Genomic DNA, 26,861 nt, shown 5'->3' with positions numbered 1-26,861 from the left:
AATACTTTACATACCTGTGTCAGCAACGTTTCGCATTGTGTGTTTAAAAGCCCAGATTATGGAGTCCAAAACCAGCTTAAACTGTGCTGGTGGAATGGCCAAGAATGCAGGGAAACAGTGAGAATTTACAGCTTGCAGGAGCAAGAAAAAGTTTGTCCTGTGATCTGGATACTCCTCAAAGTCCTAAACAGAATAGAAAAACGTGATTGTCTTTTACACAACAATTTTTTCACTCATACACGCTGTATATACACATTAACTTTATGCAGAAAAGAATAAGATTATTAACTTAAGTTTAAAAAAGGTATTCCATAATAGAAACTAGTCCAACGACACATTATACTTACACATGATGAACGGGGCTGTTCTACAGAGCATTTTACAGCTACCCAGTAACATGCAAGCTGGCTGCACATGGTACAGTATTTTTGCTACAACCTAACTTTGAAACACTTGCACATACCTTGTTTATCATATTTAATGTGCATTCAAAAACAGCATCAAATATTTGAGGTATTTCAGCTGTAATATGGCCTCCAAGCTTGTTTACAATAGTGGCCATTGTGCTAAGTACTTCAGGCTCCCTGGCTGCAGGAACATTTCTCTGGTAGTCAATAAGAACAGCATCCAATAAAGGTGGAACAAAGTTTTCTGCGACCTTAGTAGAAAATAGAAAGACAAACATTTTAAGACAAGTATGAAAAGGTTAGTAGTGCGTAGAAAGACATGCAGTTTACTGAAATAACCAGTTTTCATCATGAGAAATCCTTCAAACGAAGCATTAAGTCCATTTGCTTAAACCACTTGATACAGGGGAGAGCTATTCTGCATGCAAACAGTGAATTAAGCAAGAATTGGATATCATTCTCGTCTCCAGGACACACAAGGGGACTTTTGTCAACTTTTAGAGGACATATCAATTTACAGAATAGCAAAATATATAAAGCTAGAACATATTATATGAAAAATCTGGTACAACTCTTCTGGCAGATTAGACACATTTTTCTTAGCAATTTTATAGCTGGCGTACATCAATATTTTGCAGGAAAGGGCACAAGCTTTAAAAAATATAATGTATCAGTGTTCAGGGAGCAGGAAACTGTGCAGTCTTATGAAAGAACCGAAAGGACCCGCACTGACTATAATGGGGTCTGTTCGATATCCGGCAAGTAGTTCGAATGGCACCTCTGACACTGATGTTAACGAACCCTTAAATGCATAAAATTTGGTGTGTGCCATGGACTATATTTTCTTTTTTAGACCAACTTACCATTTGAGGGTCATTAGACCTGCTCACCCATCCAGAAATCAGTTTTAAGGTTTCCTTTTTAACTGTTCTCATACTTCGTATCAGAGGTTGCTTTGTGACCATTTCACCTGTAATGAAAGAAATAAAAAAAATGATGATCTCCATATCTAATGGGCGCTGCATTAGCAACACAGACAAAGTTTGTTCATGCTTACCATTTGCTTGAATAGCTGCAGAAATGTTTTCACTTAGGCACTTGTACACATTTAACATATCCAAGTAGATCCTTCCAAGCTGAATAACAAAAGGGTGACCAACTGCTTTACATGCTCTAACGTTTGTTTTTAAGATACTGCCGAGTTGTTTCACGGTTTCTGGATCTTTTAAAATATCAACATTCTGTGATGGGAAAAAAAAAAAAGCTGCAGATTAGAACGTCAATTCAATTTGTCCCATTCAACAGAAAAACACTAGTGAGAGGCAAGGCAATGTTAATGTGTGGTGTTAGGTTAGCACATTACTATGCATCATTACACCTTAGGTGTCCACATTTAATCCCTTAAAAGCTGTGTATACCAATGTAACCATTTACTCATATGCAACTAAAATTAGAGAAACCTTGCACACTGTTTTAAATAAAAGGAATTCTCACAAAGCCATTAACTAGTAACACCAGTACATCCGCACGGTACTATTGTATTATGTCTCTACCAGAATTGGTGTAGACCTTGAGTGACAGCTAAGGGGTAGGTAACACCCCCAAAGGTCCTGATTGGCTGGCTGCTGCAAGGGCCTAACAGCGTGCAGATTTAGTTTTGGCTGGGATGGAGGGTTAGTTTCAGTGTTAGGCTTACATAATTAGCTGTAAATTGTTCCATGTTACAGAGGGGCCAAAGTAACATGGAAGTTTTTACAGCAAATAATGCAAGCCTTACACAGCAACTAACCCTCCATCCCAGCAAAAAATGTGGGAAGGGGGGGGAATGAAATGTTAGACGGGCAGCAAACACCAAGCTACCCAGCTGTTACCGAGTCTGCGGCCCTCCATCCACATATGCAGGCAGTGACCCCTGCTTCAGTAGGACGACAGGAGCAGCTATGACCCGTGACCGAAGAAGGCACATCGTTTGGGGGTGGGGTGAGTGGCAGGACCAGGGAGCGCGACCATGGTAGCGAGACCTGAGCGGAGAAGGGACACCACAGTGGTGAGCGGCAGCAAATGACAGGCAAAGGATGGCAGCAATAAGGGAGATCAGAGTGCTGAGTGCCAGGACATCAGAAGCCGAGGAAGGAGAGCAAGCAGTCCAGGCAATCAGGAACACGGGGAGTCACCAGCCTTACCCTTGTTGACATCCACCACTTCCGGTGTCAACAAGGTACACCAGTACCCATTGGCACTAAGACGAGTGGCAGCATATATTTATTCTTGATAGTGGTACTATAACCGATAAACACTTTTATAAATATTTATATATTCCACAGATTTTCACTGTACACAAATGAATGCTAAACTGACCAATATGTGCCCCCTTGGCTTGGGCTGATCCTAGGTTTCTGCTCTGTCCACCCTAACACTGCCACCATGTCTAGTGATAGAGGACTATAGCTGTTTGGAAAGGTCAAATCTTTCCACGATGGTTCCACTAGTAAGAGAAAGATGTGAGATAAGGGTAGGCTGCCACCTGCCATCTTAGTGATGCAAGTGTGACTGGATAAGCATTTATAGACATGCATTACAGCAGCAATATGGACTACAGGAACAAAGTCTGGAGATGTTCATTGACTTCTATGGCAGAGTGCTATAAGCATGCTATATGATTTGTACAAAAGGTCACTGTACAGGAAGGTGGAGAACTATGATCACCTTCTGTGAATATTGCGATCCTGTGTTATCTATGTAGGATGCGTTTTTCCCAAATTTATAGTTTAGAAAAATTCTTAACATTAGTTTTTATTTTTAGGATAAATAATTTTCCTGATCAGAATAAAATTGAAAATAAAAAAATGTATTTAAATGCACATTTCCAAACTGTTACACTACCCACCTTAGTGGCTTGCTGAATAATACTATCCCACACTTGATTTGGAAGTAACATATATTTCTCTATCAAATGTTCTTGCACAGGTTGATCTGTCTGAGCTCCGATCATATATCCAACTGCTTCATAAAACGTGTGAACCTATAAAGAATTGTAAGAAATGGTCAAAGAGTATCTGTTAACATCCAACATAGCCTAAAGAAAACCTTTTGCCAGACCTTAGGGGTTGCCCAAGAGATCACCTAACCGGCTCACTGAAACTTTTCATAATAGCGCAGTTGGTGAGCCTGCAAAGGTGATCACTTAGCAAATAAGCAATAGCCTCCTATAAACGCGTTAATACTAGCTAACACAATAGTATTAGAAAAAAAGGGGGGGGGGGGGGGGGAAATAAAAATAAAAGCTACCTATGTAACGTGTACACACTTTAATTATTATAAACGAATGATAACTTGGAGTGCATAGGGGAAAATATTTATAACTTATTAATGTTGAATCTAGTTTAAAACAAAAAACACAACAACTTACCTGCTGTGGCTGAAGGTCACAGATTATGGTGTTAATATTATTTAAAATTTCGTCTATGAAAGGCATGACTTCTCCAACTTGCACTTGCACAAAATGCCTACGACATTTTTGAGCTATTTTAATAAAGGTATCACATGCCATGTCCTGCACACCATCATGGGTCTCTGAAAATAAGTTGTATCCAATTAGTACATAGCTTTAGTGATTCCACTAATGCTACCGGATAATGTAAAAAAATATATGCCCATACCATGCATGAATTCAAACAGCTTGTTTACAACGGTCTTCAGAAATTTCCAGTGGGCTCTTAAAAATCTAGGATACTGGCCAACAATATACATTATATTGGATGCAATTATAGCTTTATTGTCCTTCCCACGCTTTTGCTCACAGAGGCCAAGAAGATCCTATGGATGGGAAAAATATATATAGTTAACAGTTAAACTAATGGACTCATCACATGAAGATTGTGACAAATCTGACTTACTAAAATTGTTAGGCATACCTTTATAACAGTAACAAGAAACCTCTTCTCATCCTCTTCATGCATGGCTCCACTAATTGAACCAATTGCCCAACACAAGGTATTGAGATTCTTCCATGACCATTCTGATCCATTAACTTGGTTGTGCAGTTTCTCAGTCATAATTCTTTCAGTGTCTGCGTAATCCAGATGTGTGAGATATACTGAAAAGAAAAACATTTTTTTGAAGCTCAGGAAAGCAGGAGGATTCTTCTCGAATGTTAAAAAAGAAACCACAGAAAAATAAGGGCATTTTTTTGCCACGCTGCCAGATGATATGCAGGAAAAATAACGTGCATATATTATGCAACTTCTGGCAATTTCAAATGGTATAAGCCATGCAGGCACAAAGACTGCCAATTGGCATGTGCACAGGTGAACCACTGAGGCCTGCGATTGGCTGTCAGTCTGACATTCTGTATACAGGCTGATAGCTTGTAAACATGGTCAGCATGGAGAACAGCAGATGTGGAGCCATTTTTCTGCATGGCCAGCTGGTTAAAATAGTAAACTTAGAAAACACCTTTAAAATTAGGTAGAATATATTTACCTAAGGTTTCCCTCATATTCTTATACAGGTTGATAGAATCTGTGTCCTTCATAAATTCCCGAACAACTTCACCCTGATCATTCTCTACAACAAGAACTTCCTCTGGTTTAGCCATTCGACTAACCATCAACAGGCGCACCTAAAAAGGAAATAGAAGATTACAATGATCATTTGAGACACATTTGCCATAAATCACTCTTTAAGGGTGCCTGTCCACGGGCGAGATTTCGCCGGCGGTATACTGCCGGCCGACGCTTCCCATAGTGTTGCTATGGAAAGCTCCGATACCTGTACACGAGCGGAGAATCACTGCGATTCTCCACTCGCGGTGAGCAATTCACAGCATGCTGCAAATTGCCCCGATTCTTCACGGCCAGCCTATCAGATAGGGCTGACCGGCGGCGGCGATCTCCCGCGGGACTTCGCATCGCCCGTGGACAGGGGGCCTAAATGAACACTAAAATTACAATGGTAAACTGGATATAGTCTTGCCCTCACTGTTCATTAGTCTGCAGCATTTGCCGCAGGTTCCTCACAGTCTCGTACAAATCCTGCAGGGAACAGAGTTAAAGGCTATCTTCACATTTGGACTCTTAAAATCAATGAGTTTTGGGAAATTAAGACTTCTGTAATTGGTTTCTATGCTTTTATTATTCTCCAAGCCACTGCAGAGTGGAGGAAATGAAATCTTAGCAAATTCTGTGAGAGTAAACTGACAGCTCGTCCCCAAGCCCTCTTCCCTGTTCTGAATGTAAATTCACCTGAGCACTGGTTTGTCCAACAGCTCTCCTGATCCCATCATACACACTTGAGCATGCATCCACAATAAAGGGAGAAAGCTGCTGGCAGACACCTTTGGCTGCAACTTATCTCCTGAAGACAAAAAAGGATCAGGCAGTTGAAATGTAACTACCTGATCCCTATCACACATTAGATGGAAAGCAGGTCTCGGGCGGCTTTGCCAACCTATATCTTATATGTATTGTCATCCTTAGCAATAGAGGCCATGGGCAACAGATGACATGCTGGATTTCTACACTCTTGTGGAGTGGCTGTATGCCATGCAACAATCTGATAAAATGTATACTGATATGCACCAGCAGCATCTGCTAGAAAGGGAAGGATGGTTGCAGATTCCAAGTATGGCAAATCCAAATTATGTCAAACAGAATGGTTTATACCTTTGACAAAACTGGTAAATAGAGCTGTCTTCTAGGTGGGACATCAAAATGTTGGCTGCCAGAAAGGAGTGGTGATGTTGAAGTTGAAAAGGGACTCTCCCTGTACAACTCTGCAGCCAAATGGTTCCAATATTCCAGACAAATTTTGAAGATTTCAGTTTCTTCTACTTCAGACACCAGCAACATGTAGTGGAGAGCCTGAATACAGCGAGAGGAAATAAAGGAACGATGTAAAACACTATTACAATGTTTCATATAAAGTTGCACTTCATGCAAAACTATCATATGCTGCTAATTACTACTGTGGGTAATGTAAAACCAACCTCCATCAAAGTTTCCCTTAAGTTGAGCCTCTTTTCTATGAGTTGCCCGTGCTCTTTAAGAAAAGTACACAAGAACAAACTGAGGTTCTGAATGAAATTCTGTTCATCATCTTTTCCGTTGGAATAAGCAAGACGGATATTGGTGTTTAATGGCAACATCTATTATTGAAGACAGGGGGAAAAAAAATCAATTACAAATATGAAGGAGGTAGGATACATATTTGTGCCTTCAAATAATTGGCAAAAAGTCTCACCTGTTTAAGTTGCATCATCGTGAGTGTGAAGAGTGTCACAAACTGTTCTTCATATTGGCTGACACTAACTCCAGCTATTTCAGTTAGACACTTTAATGATACATTTCTGAACATTGGAACATTCAGAAACTGCAAAAAATAAATAAATAGTTAGCCATATTTTTGCCAGACAGCATAGAACAAGTCTTTTTTTTGCATAGCAAATCCAAGTACCGTACCTTATATATTAACGTGCTGATGAGTTTTGTCTCAAATATGTAACCGAGAGGTATCCAGTTTAGAAATCGTAAGAGTGTTTCTAAAGTTGCATGAACAAGTGGAGCATTCTGAGAATTTTCCTATAGGTAAAAAAATGACAACTATATAAGAGGACTCCATTATAGACAAACATGAACAGCTTTCGGGAGACAAGTAAACACTGCCGTCCTCAAGGTATTTTCACAACTTGCTCACCCATGACCAGACTGACTGAAGGATGCGTCTATAAAAACATAGGGGCACAGGTATGAGAGCCCCAGTAGCACATGACATGAATAGTTGTTTATATAGTAATCCAAAGAGTTTTAGAAGCTTTTACTTTTTAACCTTTTCTACCAACGTGATGCACATGTACATCATAGGTCAGTGGGACTTAGTGGAAGCTCATGAGCATAGCCCGCAGGTGTCAGATGTATATTGGTGTGATCCTGGCCGTTTTACCCCCCTGAAAATACTATGGTCAATAGTAACCAAAGCAAAATGGTGTTAAGAGAAAACTAAAACTTGCTCCACAAAACATAAGTCCATCATATGGTTATGTTGATGTAAAAATAAAAGTTGGGCTTTTTGGAATGAAAGTATAAAACAGAAAAAAAATTGATGCATCCTTAAGGCTCATTAAATATTACTTCTGAATATGCAGCACAAATCTGCTTTTTTCCTGACTAGTCCTAAGGGCTACTTAGGGCTCCCCTGACTTTTTGCAGTGCACCTTACCAATTTTAAGTGCCAGCTGCAGACCACATTCTGCGGACTGTAGTGGTTGCTTGATACTTAAAAATGGGAAAGTTGCACTATATAACATTGTTGTGGAAGATTAGTTTAAGGATAGATGAAACTTTTTGCAGCGTGGCTTTCCAGTTTTAACCATCAAGCTTTAAAAGCTGCGGTGCATAGAAAGACAGTTGTATACAACTGACTGAACTCCAGTGTACTGTACTAGTCCTTTCACAACGAAAATTGTGCTATAAATAAATAAAAAGTCTCCACATTGCCTCAAAATTGTAAATTGTACAGAAAATAGAAATGTCTTAGCCACAGACAAGAATTTTAGGGTTTAACCCTTTCCAATCATTTATTTTTTCTTAGAAAAAATAAATTCTCCCTTCACCCCCCTGATCGTACAGCGTGCAAGAGGGTGCCAGCAGTCACATTACAGTCATCCCTTCACATCACTACATCCCTTCGGCCTCCCGCCTCGGTGATCATGTGACAGCTGAGCTCAGGTGCCACCCAGCGGGGTCACATGATCGCCAGGCGGAATGCAGAAGTAACTCTTCCGTATTCTTTCTTCATCCTCCCGGCTCGGCGATCATCTGATAGCCGAGGTCAGGTGACACATGATCGCCGGACGGAATTTCTGTGCATTACATAGCGCTATGTAATGTGTAAAGGAGAAGGAAGAAAGGGTTAAAAACCCTTTCTGCCCTCTCCTCGACGGTCCTCAATGAGAGCCAGAGTGATGATGTCGAGGCAGGCCCGACATTGGATTGGAAAGGGTTAATGCTCTATCTAGTAGGTCTACTCAGGGGCCCGGCAATACACTTTAGCTCTAGCTCTGCAAAATATTTAAAAGGTGGGCGTTTCTTTACAACAAATGAATTTTCTTGAAGAGGATCTACCAGGCAGTGGTACATGCACACTTACCATAACAAACTGGCAGAGTTGAAATATCTTTGAAAATTCATTGCACATGCTGTAGAGGTGCGGAACAAAAAAAAAAAAAAAAAAAAGTTAAGTCACATTCCAAAAGCAATTTTACACTATGCGGTTAATCATAATTTATTGACACAAAAAGCAATCACATGGTGAGTCAACTTACACAAGATACAGCTTATTATTCATCTGTTATTTGCATATACAAAAATGTTGCATGCCAATTAGGCATTAATATTATCCCAACTGCAACAAATTCTATCATAAATTTCTGCTTGGTTATCAAAACTGAAATCATTCAGGGCAGAAAGAAGTTGAGGGTCTTTTGTATTTTAAGTGGTCAGTATTATTGCCTTGGGTGGGCACCGTGCTGAATAGAAAAGAAACCATAAAAGCTAAAACTACAGGTTGCTACACACAAGTTTTAGCCTTATGGCCAAAATTGGTGTGTGGCCCCAGCCTAATGACATATGTATACGAGTACATGCAACATATTGATCATTGGTTACAGTGATGTAGAGTTTTCTGAGCTTAACATTTTTAATTTTGCCCTTTTTATTCATGAGGAATAAGCAAGCAGATCTCTTCAGTTGTCAGACCTCCACCAACTACACTTATGGTATATCCAATGGATAATCAAGAAATGCTCAATTGGGGAGGTGGTGTGCTTCAAAACAAGGGTAAAAAGCCAAAAAGTAGTGCTTGGGCTTAAAAATGATTTTTAGCTTGGAGCATTTCTATAAACCATACATGAACACCAAATATTTTGGGCTCAGGGAACCTTTATCAGGCAGATAAGACCAACAGCAGGTCATTAAAATAAGACAAACCCCGAAAAATTAAAGCAGGCTTTAAAGTACATAAAAGCATGTTTTTAAAATAACAGGGTGACCATACAGACGAAAAAGTGGCCAAACCTGGCAATTTCAGTGGGACAGACTACAAATTTAATGCGCATGGGGGCCCATAAAAACATCCCTGAAAAGGCAGATGCTGGGATATGATCAGGCATGCTAAATTTCAACATGCCCAATCCTTTCTTCTCATAAAAGATAACCTGCTTCCAGAATTGTCAGATAGCTACTTCTTCGCCTCTCCCCACTGATACGACTGGTAAACTGATAAGAGTATCTTAAAAGTTACAGAACCTAAGGACTAATGCCCACAGACAGATTATCGCTGCAGAATTCGCGGTCAGACACATGCTGCGAATTCTGCAGCAATGTCCGTCCACAGACCTGCTGTGGTTTACTACTCTCCCATGCCCACAAGCAGAAATGAACTGCGATTTTCTGCTCACGGGGAAGAAATTGCAGCATGTTCTATTCTATGCAGAAAATCGAACGGACGGCTACTATTGCAGTCAATGGAAGTCGTCCATCCCGCGATTCTTCTGCTGTGAGCATAGCGGAAGTACAGCGAGAATCTGAGTCACCGCTGGCGCGTCATTGCACATGCACGCCTGCTCGCCGAGCGAGACATTCGTGGTAGATCCAGAGGAGAGTATGGGGTCTCTTGAGATTTCGCAGGCGGAATCCGACCCAGCTGTGGGCATGAGTCCTAAAGCTTAATTCTGCACTACTAAAAGATAGCAATGACCTTATTACTGCTGCGATAACCATCAGGTGGAAGTGTTGTCATGAAGTGTGTGGATTAAAAAAAAATTAAATGAAAAAAATTATATATAACCAAATAAAATAGCTACATCCTACCTGGCTTGCATAGTGCCAGTTGTGTGTGTGTATCGATGGATTTGATCATTAGGATTCACACAGTCTTCATGACAACACTGCACCTGACAGAAATCAGACCAGGAAATGTCAGAATTTCTCAGTAGTGCAGCCTAAGCTTTGGGCGTCTCATTTCTAACAATCATATCCTCCTCATAGAAGAAATAGTCTTCAAATTTTTAGAACGCATTAGAGACCCTTCTTAATTTTCTTCTGGTGGGATTCCATAAACCCACAACTATGTCACAATTCATTTTGACGAAGGACTCTTCTCAATTAGAAATGTACATAATTAAAGTCACCCACCTATCTTAGTAATGTTTGTATTTAGTAGTCGGCCTTTGAAGCATCTCTGTAGTTTCAGGTGAGTTTTCACAATAAACTGCCATATGTACATGAGTAGCATGGTACCCATTCTACATTTTTTTACCAATTTAATCCTCTAGAACTTTGTTTCTATAAACTTGTGGGTGGAGACTACCGGCTATGATGTCTCCAATACATTTGACAGCAGAGGAGAACCTGTTCCCCCAGTGTAGTTGTCAAACAGTAAACCAGTATTGGGGCTCACTCACACAAGTGTATTTTGGCTGTATTATACACAGTCAACGCTCTCCATAGAGTCGCTATGGAAAGAGCGCAACCCCCTGTCCACAAGCGCAGAACCATAGCGATTCTCCGCGGTGAGCTTATCTGTGTGGAGAACAGTCAGCTCTCCCCTGCTACTGGGCGGCGGCCGCGATCCGCCGTGGGATAGCGCTACGGCCGTGGATAGGCAGCCTTATAGTTTATGGGTGCACAAAATAGGCAAGTTACATGTGTATTTGCTGTGTACTACATGTTACGCAAGTAAAATGTATGCGCATAATAATCAGCCAACATCCACTTGTGTGAGCGAGCCCTTGCATGTGTTGACATGATGCTCTCACTTTGCTGCTCCTCTGCACAGACTAATGGGCAAAATGTATTCTGACATGTTCAGCATGATGTTGATTTGACTTATGTATCAATACATATTTTAGCAGCTTTTCTGAGTGAACAGTTTAGGACTATGAGGGAGAGGAAAGAAACCCTGATAAGTGGAGACTGAAGCATTCTTCTGTAGTGATATAAAACTGTTCTACTCAACGGTACTATTGATTTTCTGCAACGTTCGTTTAAAAGTATGGTGACTATTTAGTTAACAAAAAAAAAAAGAGCTTAATATTGTTCAGCATTAAAATCAAAAGTGATCTTTGAAAGAAACATTTACCTGTCTTTTAAGTGTTTGGCCTTCACTTGTGTAATTTGTCCACTGGAGAAGTCAAAAACCTCTTCACTCAGAAGTTTTAAGATGACCATATTGTTCTGACAGAGGCTCTCGCTGGTTTTACTGGCTCCTACAATATCGCTGATGAATGTGGGCCAATGTTTAGGCCATTCTTGTTTCAGTATCTGAAATGATACAGTAGCAGTTATTTTAGATTTTCTAAATACACAACTCTTAGGCCTCATGTCCACGGGGAAAATCAGGCCCGCTACGGATTCTACATGTAGAATCCGTAGCGGGTCCCTCCTGCCCCGCGGACATGAGCGCTGAAAATAAGAATAAATGAGAATAAACTCACCTCCCATCCGCTCCGTTTCTTCTCTGCGTCGCGGCCGGATCTTCTTTCTTCGGCCGGCGGATGAATTCGTCACGCCGGCGGCACGTCACCGACGTGCCGCGCGCATGCGCCGGGCACATCCGCCGAGCCGAAGCAAGAAAGATCTGGCCGTGAGGAAGAGAAGACCTTCCCGGTCCGCTGCGGGTGAGTTAATTCTTTTAAATTCCTATTTTAGGTCTTTTAGGAGACCCGCACGAAAATGGAGCATGGTCCAGATTTTTTCATGCTCCATTTTTTTTAAAATCCCTTTTATTGACCATCCGCGGGTATTTATCTACCCGCGGGTGGTCAATGCATCCCTATGGGATGCGGATCCGCGTGCGGGAGATCCGCTGCAGATCTTAAATCATATTTTCCCCGTGGACATGAGGCCTAAGGCCTCCTGCACATGGACGTATTTGCATTGCGGAGTCTGTGGTGGGCATCCGCCTCCGCAGCAAGTACAGCCCATAGTATTCAATGACAAAACACCATTTCATCTCCACGAGCGGAAATGGATTGCGATTTTCCGCATGCGGAGAATTGCAGCATGCTGTGATTTTGTGCAGGTTACGCACAGACAGCTTCCATTGAAGTCAGTGGAAGCATTCCGTCCCGCGGCACTTCCACTGAAGTCAATGGAAGCATTCCGTCCCGCGTCATTTCCGCAGTATACGTTTCACCCCCAGAGCGGGTGGCTACTGCGCATGTGCGACGGAGTGCCGTCCAGCAAATCCACAGCATGTGCAGAAGCGGCTGGACAGGTGAACTGGGGTAATCTGCTGGGCATTGTGTCGAACGCTGATGCGAGAATCCTGCATGCGGGGTCCGATCCACCTGTGTGCAGGAAGCCTTAGGCAGACTTCACATGGGCAATAAAATAGCGTGAGATTTGTGCGTTCCAAGACGCACAAATATAAACCTTGTTCTTTTGAATTGGGTAATACACATGAGCAATGTTTTCCTGCATGGTACCGCAATTCGGGAAACAAATTGCAGAATGTTCCATCTTGTGCATGCGTTCGCATCGCAGCACCCATTGTCTTGCAATGGGAGCAGCGGCAGCATCGCACCACGTGCAAGGTGCATGCGATGCAAGGTCTACTTTTGAAAACGGAAAACTCAGCTTTCCTCCCTTCATCCCTAAAGTGATGAGAGGCCGTTTTAGCATGAAAAACTCCTCACATCTTTGGGGAATTCCCAAGGTGGGGAGAGCGATATAGGGGCAGGATTCACAGCCCTATATCGCACTCTCCCGAGTGAAGTTAGCCTTACCATTCACCACAAAAAGGGATGTCAGGGTTCATAATATACATTTGAGCACCTCTTACCTGAACAAGTATCATGTTTAATTTTCCAATGTACACATTCTCCTTCTGTAAGAAATACAAAGAATTATTACTCTAATGGACACTTTTTTTAGCCCATAAATTGTTATTTCAAAAGAAGCCACTTGCCTCAACGCATGTAGCATCTGAAGAGGTCTTGATTATCAGTCCAACTACGTATTTCTTTATACCTGGAAATGGAGATTCAAAACCAAAAATTAACATTTTTTCTTCTAGCAAACACTGCAGAAAGCTGCTCACTGAATAAAATACAAAAAAAAACAAAAAACAGTTACCTAACCCGATTCCTTGCAACTGCCCACTTACTGCTGTAGCCGTGATTACGTCCCGACTAGACATGCGACCGCTGCAGCCAATTGCTGACCAAGGTTAACATGACTGGCGGGCAAAATCATGTGAAGGAAGTAAGTCTTTATTTTCACCAAAGTGAGCAGCGTTTTTGCTCTGAATAACCCTTTAAAGCTGAATGTAATTAAGTAAATCCCTCAAATCTCAAAGACATGATATAAATGTTCCACATTCGCAATGTAAAAAAAACAAAAAAAAAAAAAACTATCACATTATAGCTACATATTTAAGTGAAAACGAGCCTTTACCTTCACATTGATTTCGAGGAAGAATTTTCCATCTCGTTTTGATCACATTTTCCAATATTTGTAGTCCATAGTACTAAAATTGGAGAACAAAAAGATCACATGAGTAAATCGCAGCAATGAGCTGGTTTTTGTTTTTAAATAAAAATCACTCAAACACATTCAACTCATTCACTCGAATACGAAAAGACAATTGAACTAGAACATAAGTCAGCTATAAGCCCAAAAGTTTCCATGCAATTAAAAAAGTTTAATGTAAACTATTGCCCCTGCTGTTTGATCATGATCACACCAGGAAGACAAATAAGCTCTCTGTAGCTACATGGGCAACTAGAAGGCAATTTAAAATATGTAAAAAAGTGTCAGAAAGATCAAACAAAAAAAGTGTTGAGGGAAGAGAAAGTTAGAATAGATCCTATAGTAGAATGAAAATCTATTTTACAGAAAGCGGCCATTGCCAAGAGACTTCACTGGTGTGAAACTACAAGCTCAGCAAGGTATCCCACAGAGAAACTACCTGACCTGCACATAACATGAAATATACACTAACTTTAAGAGGAACTTTCATACTCAGTCAAAACAGATTGCAGAGCAGATTTACCTTTCAGGTATTTTAATGTCAACAATTTGAGAAAATAAAATTACCGTATATAAAAACACACTATTCATAGAAGGGATGTAAAAACGTAACATTTAGTGCTTGAGATGCACTTAACATTTTTTTTGGCACAGATGGCATCACCTACAGAACTTCCCAATGGAGAATTACACTGTTAAAGGAAACTTTTATGAGAAATTAGGCTCCTTTAAAACAGCCACCAACTGTTATCCAGGATGGTGTTCTACATTCTGGAAGGATTAGCATCAAGCAGGAAAAACTATGAACTCTGTATTCCCATGCCTGTAAAAAGTCAGAGGTGAAGCTGCTCTTCAGAGAAGCCCGGTTAGCCCACAGCCTCACAGATATTCCACAAGTCTGCCTCTTTAATCAGAAGCCACCTCTAGCAGCAGAAACCTAGCAGCAGAAACCAGTAGCCCTCCACTGCGTGTGTGTCGTACATAACCTGTGAATGTGCATTTGGCCTGCGGGACATCAATCAAGTAAAAGGACGAACCAGCGGACTTCTCTGCAGAGCGGTTCCAACTCCTTACAGGCATAGTTTTTTTTTTTTTTGTTTCCCACACAATGCTCACCCCATCAGAAAATAAAAAGCTCAGTGCGCACCAATTACCGTCCTGTGTAGTGGGTTTGTGGCCTAGTCACAGAGTCCCATTAGGGAGCATAGCTTAAAAGGAGTATTCCAGGATAGAAACTATTGGTTACCTATCCTAGAGGATAGGTGATCAAAAGCCAATCTCGGAGGTCCATTGCCCAGGACCCGTCTAGCAGTTGGTTAGAAGGTGCATACAGGTAGAACTCTTAAACCGCCATTCATAGCACTCCGACAGTATGGTAGTTCAACTCCCTCCCACTTCAATGGTAGAGATCTGCACTCCTAGATCAAGCCACTGTGCTAAGGATGGCATTTTGAGTGTCCCACTGATCAGCTGCGCCTATTCATTGTCAGCTGATTGGCAGGCGTCGTGGGTGGCAGACCGCCATGATCTGATATTGGGAACCTCTGAGAATAGGTCACCAATAGTTTTAGCCTGGAAAAGCCCTTTGACATGGTTCAGTAAAATGTGATCATAGTAGATGGAAATGTTTGGAGATTCAGAGAGCCTGTTGAAGCATACTATAGACTTGAGAATGCAGTAAGTGGATGGCTACACATCTTACCACTAAATAAGTTTGATATTTACAGCATTGTTCCCCTTCATGTAGATTGTAGCACAGTTAAAAGAATTACGGTCTCTTATCAAGGGCTCCAATACGGCTTTGAATGGATTCTTAGGATCGAAAACTACAACTGGGCCATTAGTTATTGAGTTTTATTTTTACCATGCTCATAAAAAATTACACGCCTTTTAGATTGTTAAATTTGGAGCCCCTTAGCTTTAGGTTTCTGCCAATGGTGCGATGTAAGGTTTTTTTTTCCTTATGTAATCAGTAGTTTTTCTTGGCACCCTTTGAGATAAAGTTTTGATCTTTTGCAGTTGCAATTCACATCTAATATGGCATGCATAATGCCATATTATCATACTCAAGACTGATGCTTATTTGCCCATTATAGAGCGTATTGGCAAATATTGGCGATATTCACCGAGAACTGGAACCACGATGTAGCACTGCAGAGAAGAGTGCCAGGTGATAGAGACTCCATTTCCTACATAGGTGTAAAAGTCACTAAAAAGTTTAGAATCTGATCTACAAGTCTAAACGCAATCTAAAACCAGGTCTAAAGGATTGGGTTTCCATTATAGCAACTCTGCGTACAGGGATGGAAATTGGAATGGCTACTGCAATCAGACACAAAAGTAATTTTCTTGAGGATCAGCAAGTGAAAATGAGTGGCTTTCAATAGTAAAGCAAACTAAGCTCTATTAAGAGACTCTACGGACAGGAGATCAAAAAAAATGATCTGCATGTCAGTCCTCAGATCTTACGACTTGACTGCCTTCTAACAAAATCTGGGTAGAGCAGCAGTCCGAGAGAACAGTTTAGCTATTGGAGTGGATACATGGGAGTCTGAAACCCCGCCTGTTATCATTGCCGTTCTCTCTTCCTCAATCACTTTGAGTTCGTCATGCCAGCCTATTAGGCCCTCGCGTGGCAGGACTGGGAGTTTTCACAAAGCCCCAGACTGCCATGGCAACCCAGGATTGTTTCCCCCCCCTTCTGGCTAGCTGTTTAGACACTGCTGCAAGCGGTGCCATCTAAGCAGTTAAACTGCAGCGATCGGAGTTGCGGGCATCTGGCAGCTGTATGAAACAACTGATGGCTGCTGGGTATGAAGGGGGCTCGGGATCAACATTTTTGCAAGTTGATTGCCATTTGTTAATCTCCATTTACACGAAGCGATTAGTAATACTGTAGGTTTACACCGGGCAATGTGCTGCCAACATGCCATTTTGCAGCTTTCGTCCGACACAGGTGCTCTGTGACGGGAACAGCCAGACTCCTGCTCCAATGGCCAGGATCTGAGAAGCCTTTGATCTGGGTGTTTAACCCTTTACATACCACAGTCAACACAGACATGTAAATAACCGACTGCTGATGGGAGACTGGGATCACCATTACCCTGTCTGAGGTGTGCCTAAGGGTTGCCGATGACTTCCTATAGCATTTAGTATGAGGTATTAATGATCTAACTTCTGTGGGTTGGTGTGATTACAACAGGTTTTTCGGCTTTTGTTAAGCAAAAGCCTTTTTAGGAAAATTTGTTTGACATCACTACATTCAAGGACTCATCAGCACTTTCCAACTGAATGGTGGAGAGCCGATGTCAGAGGAAGCGATGTCAGAGGAAGCGCTCTCCCTCTGTTAACCCCGTACAGGTTACGATAAACACTCATCACAGCATGTAAAAGGTTAACGAGGATGATAGTTTCCCCTCGATCCTTGCAGTTGCAGCGGGATCCGAGCGGTCCGTTACAGCCAACTTCGCTGCAGCCATGTAGAGGGCACGATCAGATCATCCGACTTCTGCTGTAAATACAGACCGGGAGGAGCTGTGGGAATCATTGCGCCACTTACTGGGGGAGAAGAGAGGTCAGCATTGCTGCTTGTTATTTTAGGGCATGGTCAACTGCAAGTTTTTCATTTGTGCGTTTTTTCCCCCCACCCCTTTTTTTAAAAAACAATTACATAGTAAAAAAAAAAGTGTTGGTGTAAAAGGTTAGCAGGCACAAATACCTGAAAGGTAAACTTTGCAGATTCTGCATTCTAGTAATTTGACCCAAGGATAAAAGTTTTATTACAGAAGGTTAGTTATTATACAACAAAGTCGATCAATATAACTTCAACCAAAGGGATCAAATAAGCACTTCAGACAATGTGCAAGCAACATATCTGCTGTTGGGAAATGCATCCTCTTACAAAACATTTCGTATTAAAATATAAATCACAACAGAAATTGAGAAGAACTAAAATCACGTAGGAAAGTTCGGCTGCAGCTCGGAGGTTTGTTTTTCACTGTAAGTTACGGTTTCACGATGTAGCCGAAATCCCACCCACCTGCAACGGCTGCACAATCTTGCCAAGAATGAGACCATCGGCCGCTGTGGGCAAGTAGGAAATTGTACATCACCGAAGGGTCTGGGGTTCAAATGCTGCAGATCCACTGTGGCAAAAAGTAGCACCAAAAAGGTATGGGCTTTCTTTGCTGCAGATTTCACGCGTTACAATGTAGAAGTGCGAAATCCACAACAATAGACATGCTGCAGAATTACAATCCTCAGCATATGCCCGCTCCCTGGGGATTCTTGTTGGAATCTCATCTAAGTGGCCGGTATCGCAAATGCTGCTGAACATAAAATGTGCGGCATTTAGGCTACATGTGAAGACACCCTGAAGGTAGCAGCTTAGATGCACTTCTTTTGATTTGCCTGGGAAAAACAAACAACCGTCATGGAGACCACTGGGAAGTGGATCCCTAAAGTCTGGTTTATGACTAAATCGAATGGACAGGTCAAAGAAACATTGATCAACAGAATCTCCTATCAGTTATCAGGTCAGAAATTGTGTTGGGAAAACCCTGGTATGAAGGGTTTCACGCACATTTTTTGATGCAATCATCATGACACAAAGCCAGTAGTGGAAGGAGAATTTCTTCCTTTATATGTCCTATATCTTTTGAATGTACTTTTTGCTTTGGTTCTAAAAATTGCCACAAAAGCCCGAGTGAAACCATCCTAAAAGGGGCTTTTTGAGTCACTGTGAAGTCAGCACCCCATTTTTCAAAAAAGTTAATTTTTTTATACGTTCTGGATGCACCCCAAAGAGTTCTAGAGTTCCCAATTAATTTTAAAAATAGTTCTAGCAAATTAGGCAAAAAAATCAACAAATGTATCTCTGCGGTGCTAACTTCCAAAAATGATATTACTAAATCAGTGAGAACTTTGTAAATATTGGTTCTAGAGCTTCGAGCATTAAGAGTTTTCTTCAGAACTCTTGAGGTGCTACCCAGAACTCTTATAAAATCGCAGGATTTCCCCAAAAATTATTTACACATAACTGAAATTGTTTTGATCTGGCATCTAAAAATCAGCGAGAACTTTGTAAATATTGGTTCTAGAGCTTCAAGCATTAAGAGTTTTCTTCAGAACTCTTGAGGTGCTACCCAGAACTCTTATAAAATCGCGGGATTTCCCAAAAAATTATTTACACGTAACTGAAATTTTTGGATCCGGCATTTGAAAATCAGCGAGAATTTGTAAATATTGGTTCTAGAGCTTCGAGCATTAAGAGTTTTCTTCAGAACTCTTGAGGTGCTACCCAGAACTCTTAGAAAATCACGGGATTTCAAAAAAAAAAATAAAATAAAATATTTACCCATAACGTTGAAATTTTTGGATCCGGCATTTGAAAATCAAGCCACGGTCACACGGGCGTTTTTTCCCGCGATTTGCGGATCGCAAGACGGATGCGCATCCGCAAATCGCGTGACCGGGGCCGAAAAAAAAAAAAAAAGCCCGCAAAAACTGCTCCTAGCCGCGTTTCAATAGAAACGGGCCGGAGCAGTTCAGCGCTGTCCAGCGCATTGAATTCAATGGAATCGGCAATGCAGCCGGCTCCATTGAAAGCAATGGGCTGTGGGCGATCTCACGATGAATTTTCGGGAAGGGCTTAAAAATATAAGCCCTTCCCTGAAATTCATCCAGAAATGTGTAAAAACAAAACAAACAAAAAAAATATACTCACCTGGTCCCAGCAGACGGAGTTCAGCCGCAGCCGGCCGGCAGTTCTCCTGAACTGCTCAGAGTAGTATTGAGCAGCTGGGGCTTTAAAATCCCCACCTGCTGAATGAGCTGCCTCTGATTGGTCAGGCTGTGACCAATCAGAGGCAGCTCTCACTCACACCCATTCATGAATGGGTGAGTGAGTGCTGCCTCTGATTGGCTCAGCGCAGGGACCAATCAGGGGCAGCTGTCAGCTGAATGACAGCTGAGAAATCTCAGAAATCTCGTCCACACGGGATGGCAAATCCGCTGCGTCTAAGCCGGCAGAAGCCGCCGCTGCGGATTTGTGTAAATAATTTTTTTTAAATCCTGCGATTTTATAAGAGTTCTGGGTAGCACCTCAAGAGTTCTGAAGAAAACTCTTAATGCTCGAAGCTCTAGAACCAATATTTACAAAGTTCTAGCTGATTTTCAAATGCCGGATCCAAAAATTTCAGTTATGTGTAAAAGAAATTTTGGGAAATGCCGCGATTTTATAAGAGTTCTGGGTAGCACCTCAAGAGTTCTGAAGAAAACTCTTAATGCTCGAAGCTCTAGAACCAATATTTACAAAGTTCTAGCTGATTTTCAAATGCCGGATCCAAAAATTTCAGTTATGTGTAAAAGAAATTTTGGGAAATGCCGCGATTTTATAAGAGTTCTGGGTAGCACCTCAAGAGTTCTGAAGAAAACTCTTAATGCTCGAAGCTCTAGAACCAATATTTACAGTGTTCTTGCTGATTTTCAAATGCCGGATCAAAAAAAATTCAGTTATGTGTAAATAATTTTTTAGGAAATCCTGCGATTTTATAAGAGTTCTGGGTAGCACCTCAAGAGTTCTGAAGAAAACTCTTAATGCTCGAAGCTCTAGAACCAATATTTACAAAGTTCTCACTGATTTAGTAATATCATTTTTGGAAGTTAGCACCGCAGAGATACATTTGTTGATTTTTTTGCCTAATTTGCTAGAACTATTTTTAAAATTAATTGGGAACTCTAGAACTCTTTGGGGTGCATCCAGAACTTATAAAAAAATTAACTTTTTTGAAAGATGGGGTGCTGACTTCACAGAGGTGCTTTGTGACCTAATCAAAAATTTAGCAGAAAGCAACTAAATGCGGTTTACAAAAAATAAATAAACAAAATACCCACACTATTTAGCTTTTAAACATGCTGCTGACCCGGTCTGATTCCAGCTATTCCTTCAGCAGACATGCTGTTTAGGTGACTACTGCAGCCGACCACTGGCCTCAGAGGTCATACGTACGATAACAGCATGTGACCATTAGCTGCAGCAGTCATGTGAACGAAAGATTACAAGGGACTGCTGCATAAGGTTCCACAGCACGATGGGCAGCACATGTAGGCTGCCTGTCCACGGGCGTTGCGATATCTCCGCCACGGAGCCAGCTGGCGGGTCTCCGCGTTGAACCTATTTGACAGATGGGCTCACTGCAGAGAATCGTGGCAATTCACAACATGCTGCGATTTGCCGCCCGCAAGCGGAGAATCACTATGATTCTCTGGTGGACAGGGGGAGACAAAAACAAACAAAAAACCCCCCACAACAATCGCTTATGTAAAACACACCCATTGCAAAGATGAGTTGCATTTTCGCATGTCTTAACGCACAAAGCTGGTACAATTTTCTCATTTGTGTGAATGCACTCTTACAGATTTCTGCTAAATTTTTGAAATAGGTTGGAAGACTCCTTTAACATTTCAGACATATACAGGGCGAAAATAATTCCCACTCAAAAATGGCATTTTTCGCGGTGATCAACTGCCTTGTGCCTAGAAGTTGCCTTCCCTCGCTTTACATAACGGTTTATTCACACTGTGCGATGAAATTCCAACACACCATGATTTGACTGCACTATGTGACTAAACCCCAAGGTCCGAGTCACAAGCCGCAGACGTGAAGAAATTTCCAGAAGTGAAAATGGTGATTGTTTCTTCAATATGTGCATGGATTTCTGCAAGTCCCATTCAACTGACTAGGACAGTTGCACGAATTTCTGCAACAGGTCTCAAACATGTGAACATGGCCTTATACATAGAGCTAATAGCTCTGCAATAGATTGAATTGCATATTACGAGCATGGGTTGTGTACGCATAATATGCGGTGACCAACTTGTGATGACTTTCAATGGCACATGTCACAAAGCATACCAAATGTGTGGGGGGAAAAAACGCAACATACTCTATTTTGGCGCATATTACGCAAAGATAGTGTCTGGAGATTTGGCAGCACTCAGCATTATGCAATGCATTGCGTACTGCTGCATGCTCCCTGTGCAGTAAATACACCCACGGCGTGCAGAGCAAGAGGGCGCGCCTGGGTGAGAGTCTTTAATGCCACAGTACAAACTTAGGGCTTATTCAAACAACCGTATATCGGCTGCGTATTCACGCCGTCCCTCTCTGCAGGGGGAGGAGGCTGGAAGAAGGGGGAGGAGTGCTCTGAGCTCCCGCCCCCTCCACTATTTGCAATGGGGGGAGACGGACAGGGCGGAGCTAATTCATAGAACTTAGCCCTGCCCCCCCTCAGTGCAAATAGTGCAGAGGGGCGGAGAGGAGGCAGAGAGGGGGCGGGAGCTCAGAGCACTGCTCCTGGCTCTTTCAGCCTCCTCTCCCTGCAGAGAGAGACGCCGCATATCGGCCGGCGTGAATACCCGGCCGATATAAGGTGGTCTAAATAAGCCTTTAAGTATACCTCGAAATCTGAAATCATTTTTATCCTTGCAAAATCCTATGCTGATCCATTTCATGTTACCTGCACAACTTTTTTGGACAAAACCATTTGTTTTCACGGCTAGATGTACACATTAACATAAGAGATTTTAATTGCAAGCTATTGAAAGCAGCATGGCAACAGCAAATATGCGTGGCAAACTGTATGAAAATGATCCCTGTGGCAGAAGTTTCTAAATACTCAATTATATCTATCCACTGGTTCCCCGAAGCCCCCCCAAACCCCCAACACCCACCCATGAAACAAAACAATTGATGAACAAAATTCAGTTAAAGGGAATGAAAAGGGTAGACCTTGTGGAGGCCTGCCGTCAAAGCCTAGCTGTGTCAGTTGCACAGGAAGACACCCCTTTTCTTCCTATTACAAGCAATCAACATAATGGAACATTATGATTAATATCAGGAAGCGTTAACAGCTCAATAAAAAAATAAAGACTGCATAAAAGCCAAATGTAATAGTGCAGAAAATTTAGCACCAAATCATTTGTAGTTTATGTAAATTGAAGAGTTCTTTACCTGCTGCTTTCTTTCTGTTCCGCTAATCAAGTCATTTTTTCACAAGACAATTTGAGATTTTTTTTTTTTTAAATAAAGTACTGTTGATAAATCAACTTAAACATTAGTAATGTCTGTCAGTATTTAACAGCAGAAAAAAAACGTCCAGGCAAGCAAATATTGTTAACTACGGTTAGCACTTTGGAGGAAGATTAGAGAATGATTTGCCAAGATAAAAAGCCTTAAAAATACCATGAATATTAAATATACAATGAGACGCTTTATGGAATATGCAGGAAAAACACTGCACAAAATTGGCACACATTGTATACACTTACAAGCCGAATTTAGAAGTCTATTTGAACACACTTTTACAGATTGCAGACACCAAAAATTGCTATCCGTGTTATTTAATGTCAAATATTAAACTGTTGAACAAAACTGCAGAGACACACATTTAAAGCATGGGTGCACAACTTGCGGTCAGGCAGTCACATGCGGCCCACAATGCCATTCTGTGTGGACCGCCATCCATCTAGGCACAAATGTTTGAGTAAGACTGCTCACATGCAGTTTACATTACAGGAAGGAATGGCTTGCAGCTCAGTACTGGTAGGGCACTGTCCAGCCATCTTCAGGTCCCCTATATATCAGAAGGCGGTGGTCTCTGGACCCGGTTGGTACTCCAAAAAGAAATCTATGATTCAGATGTGGCTTGCTATATACGCATCTATATTAGCATCAAAATGCAAGGCTTTTACCACTACGGCCATAATCTTCAATGAAGAGTACGACATGCAAGCACGGTCTGCTCTTTGGAGTGCCAACTAGGAGAGAAGGGGACCTCTATTCTCCCAACAGGTTAGAGTTTACAGTGATTACAAATTAATGGCAAATACTTTTGAAATACCATTAAGAACTGACTAAGTAATACTTTAAGTTTCATTACGGCCTTTGAGAGCAATATATTGCCATATTAAACCAGTCCCAAAGCAGAAACTGTTGTACACCCGATTTAAAGCATGATACGTTTATCATATCATATCACGGATGTGTACAAAGATGTGGTCAGGAGGAGTGCAAACTGCTTTTAAGGATTTTGTTTATAATTAGATATACCCATATGTTTAATAATATAGCAACAGGGATAATATTGCATACACGTCTTAGGCGTCATTCACATTTTTTGACAAGCATACTGGTTTTCTGTTCCGTTATAAGGTCAGAAAAAAAAACAAAAAAAAAAAACAGTATGCCAGCTGGAGATGGATCAGTCACTTGACGAAAACAGACACGCCCGGCAGACATCATTGACTGTAATGGGGCCCGTCACACTTCCATCATGACTCAGCCTTTTCCCCAGGATTTTTTGATGGATCTACATCAGATGCTCCGATGTAGATGTGAAGGAGCCTTAGCAAATTAGACAAGGTTCAAGGTGGCTGATTATACAGTTAAGAGCAACTAGGATTTATTAATTTTTGCAACAAAATCTGGCGTATCCATCCTACAGATAAAGGGCCCACAACTTAAATTCTCAATACCCCAAGAGTGGAGGATTGAAGAGTTCAATTTGCTGCATGTGTATTAGAAGAGAAAAAAAGAAAAAAAGAAAAAAAAGAAAAATTAAAATTATTAAATATAAACCATCCACACCAATCAGGATCATGAGAATTAAGCTGGAAACGGACGGTCCCTTTTAAACATTTTCGATACAACCCTTATTATAACAAATCATTTTTGAAACCATAATCTAGATTTAATCGACTTTGTTTTCATACACTTTAAGTGACTGACATTCGCTATCAAAACAACTAGTTTATTCAGATAAAAGCTGGTGCGGAGCAAGACGCTTTCCTGGCGGTTGTTAGAGGAACAGGGTAGAAATGCAAGAAAACAAAAAGGTGTTTGTTTGTTTTCTAAAACTTGTCAACATGTTCTTACTTTGGTGTTCATGTTCTGTGAAAACTCCAGAATGGTGTCTACTCTTGTCCAGGCATCTGGATGCTCTTTTAAGTGGGTTAATACTTCCTGAGCCATTCTTTGCTATGATTAAAAATATATAAATTCATTAGTACATTAAAAGTCATACAAGTTGGGTTTATGTACATTTCCAAATCAAATGTGACATGTTAAAAAAATAGATACATTTTATCAATAAATGCAATTGTATATATTACAGTACAAGGTTACTGTGCAGCTACCTGGACTGACTCCCTAGCCTACCATCAAGGCGATGGGAACTAATCTCTGTCATGCTCTGTCTTTTTGAGCTATCTACTCTCTAATAGGGACCTTGTGGGCGCACTAACTTAATCTACGCATAGAATTTTTTCTGCCTGAAAAATAGGAGGATAGGCTCAATCTTTACAGAACTACTCTGACAAGCTAGTTCGTTCTAATCTTAGCACTGCACTCATTTGTATTGGAACAAACGGGTTTGGGATAGAAAGATGAAATCCGTGTCTTCTCCCACTTATTTGGACTTAGATCTGGCATTGGGGCGTCACCAAACCAATCTCAGTTTCAGAAACTATGCATATAGTGTGCTTCCTTTTCCCACAAGAATAGTCCATCTGACATACCTTTCAATACAGAACCACAGACATTAGAGAAAGATAAAGAACAAGGGCTTGACATCAAACAAGCAATCTTGAATAGACACACTATATTGGTGTCTGATTTGATGCCTAACCTTGTCAGCTCTAAAAACTAAGGCCAAGAGCTCATCTCCCATTTGGGACTTCGATCTCATAGTGATACTCAATCTGTATATCATGGTCTCCAAACTTAAAGGGGTTGTCTCGAGGAAGCAGTGAATTTTTTTTTTTTGCCCGGGTCCCCCCTAATTAAGCATACATTACTAAGCCCCCCTGTAAATGACTTTTCTAGCTGGTTTGTACTTACAGTTCCAGCGTTTCAGCAACTTATAAAAATTTTCCCAAGATGGCCGCCGGCTCTTTTCCCATTGCTTGCTGTAGCCCGACGTGCGCAGCTCCCGAGACGCTACCAGACTGTGTCTCCCTGACAACCAGACACCCCGCAGCCGCCGACCGGACCCCTGGATTGAACGCGGACCGACCACGGCACACAGTCACCCACCGCCAGGCAGCAGGTAACCGGCGCTAGACCCCTGACAACAGACGAAGGCCCCCCCCGGCCCAGCGGCAGTCTCCCTCCCCCCCCCCCCCCCCCCCCCCCCGGCCCATCACTTACCTGGGCGGCAGGACAGCTGGGCGGCTCTGCACCTTCCTCTAACAGAGGATGGTACAGAATGGCCGCTCCAGCGTGCTCCTGAGCAGTGACAGCTCGTCTGCGCATGCGCAGAAGAGCTGTAGCGGCGAGCAGCACACTGAAGCGGCTCGTGCTGAGAGGAGAAGACCGGACTGCGCAAGCTGCCAGCGAATTTAGACGGAACCATGGAGACGAGGACGCTAGCAACGGAGCAGGTAAGTGAATAACTTCTGTATGGCTCATTTAATGCACGATGTATATTACACAAGTGCATTAATATGGCCATACAGAAGTGTATAACCCCACTTGCTGCCGCGGGACAACCCCTTTAAGATCATAGTACTGAGTCTCCTGATGATCCACGTACACATAGTGGTGAAACGAGTTTAGGTACTGATTAGCAGGAGTACTGATCAATAGTGAACTACTGTTTCAAGCTGGACACTACCTTCCCAGCTTAAAGAGGAGGAAGTACAGTAATAAGTACTTATTATTCCAGGTTGAGCACTGTTCCTCAAAAATAACCTGGAAAAAACACTCCAGATTTGGTATGACATCCCTAGCTTGAATCTATTATAACTAGGTTAATTGCTACCAAATCAGTGACATCATTAGAAACTTCATCCTTTGATGTTTGTGATGAAAAGCACTTATGTTTGGTTTCCTTATTGGAACGTCTAAATGCTTTTCATATGAAGA

General features: G+C 41.7%; 1 protein-coding gene across 2 annotated transcripts in view; it reads right to left on the bottom strand.

Annotated features, from left to right (window-relative positions):
• The window catches only part of XPO1 (exportin 1), a 64,475-nt gene that overhangs the window by 4,317 nt on the left and 33,297 nt on the right, over nt 1-26,861 (bottom strand). The window contains exons 1-20 of one of the 2 annotated variants that reach the window (XM_066595725.1): nt 24,873-24,974; nt 22,728-22,791; nt 13,862-13,934; nt 13,374-13,435; nt 13,248-13,292; nt 11,544-11,725; nt 8,553-8,601; nt 6,866-6,985; nt 6,648-6,776; nt 6,394-6,552; nt 6,071-6,268; nt 4,890-5,028; nt 4,322-4,503; nt 4,067-4,223; nt 3,817-3,980; nt 3,295-3,429; nt 1,465-1,648; nt 1,271-1,377; nt 464-658; nt 15-183 (exon numbers count right to left, since the gene is read on the bottom strand). In XM_066595725.1, the coding sequence (XP_066451822.1) occupies nt 15-183; nt 464-658; nt 1,271-1,377; nt 1,465-1,648; nt 3,295-3,429; nt 3,817-3,980; nt 4,067-4,223; nt 4,322-4,503; nt 4,890-5,028; nt 6,071-6,268; nt 6,394-6,552; nt 6,648-6,776; nt 6,866-6,985; nt 8,553-8,601; nt 11,544-11,725; nt 13,248-13,262 (2,284 nt within the window). In that variant the 5' untranslated portion in view covers nt 13,263-13,292; nt 13,374-13,435; nt 13,862-13,934; nt 22,728-22,791; nt 24,873-24,974. Of the gene's footprint in view, nt 1-14; nt 184-463; nt 659-1,270; nt 1,378-1,464; nt 1,649-3,294; nt 3,430-3,816; nt 3,981-4,066; nt 4,224-4,321; nt 4,504-4,889; nt 5,029-6,070; nt 6,269-6,393; nt 6,553-6,647; nt 6,777-6,865; nt 6,986-8,552; nt 8,602-11,543; nt 11,726-13,247; nt 13,293-13,373; nt 13,436-13,861; nt 13,935-22,727; nt 22,792-24,872; nt 24,975-26,861 lie in introns of those variants that run through there. The other variant, XM_066595724.1, reaches the window with a different exon arrangement.

The sequence above is a fragment of the Eleutherodactylus coqui genome, chromosome 3, assembly GCF_035609145.1.
Source record: "Eleutherodactylus coqui strain aEleCoq1 chromosome 3, aEleCoq1.hap1, whole genome shotgun sequence".
NCBI classification, from domain to species: Eukaryota; Metazoa; Chordata; class Amphibia; order Anura; family Eleutherodactylidae; genus Eleutherodactylus; species Eleutherodactylus coqui.
Note: the sequence above shows the minus strand (reverse complement) of the source record. Positions and strands in the feature narration are given on the sequence as shown.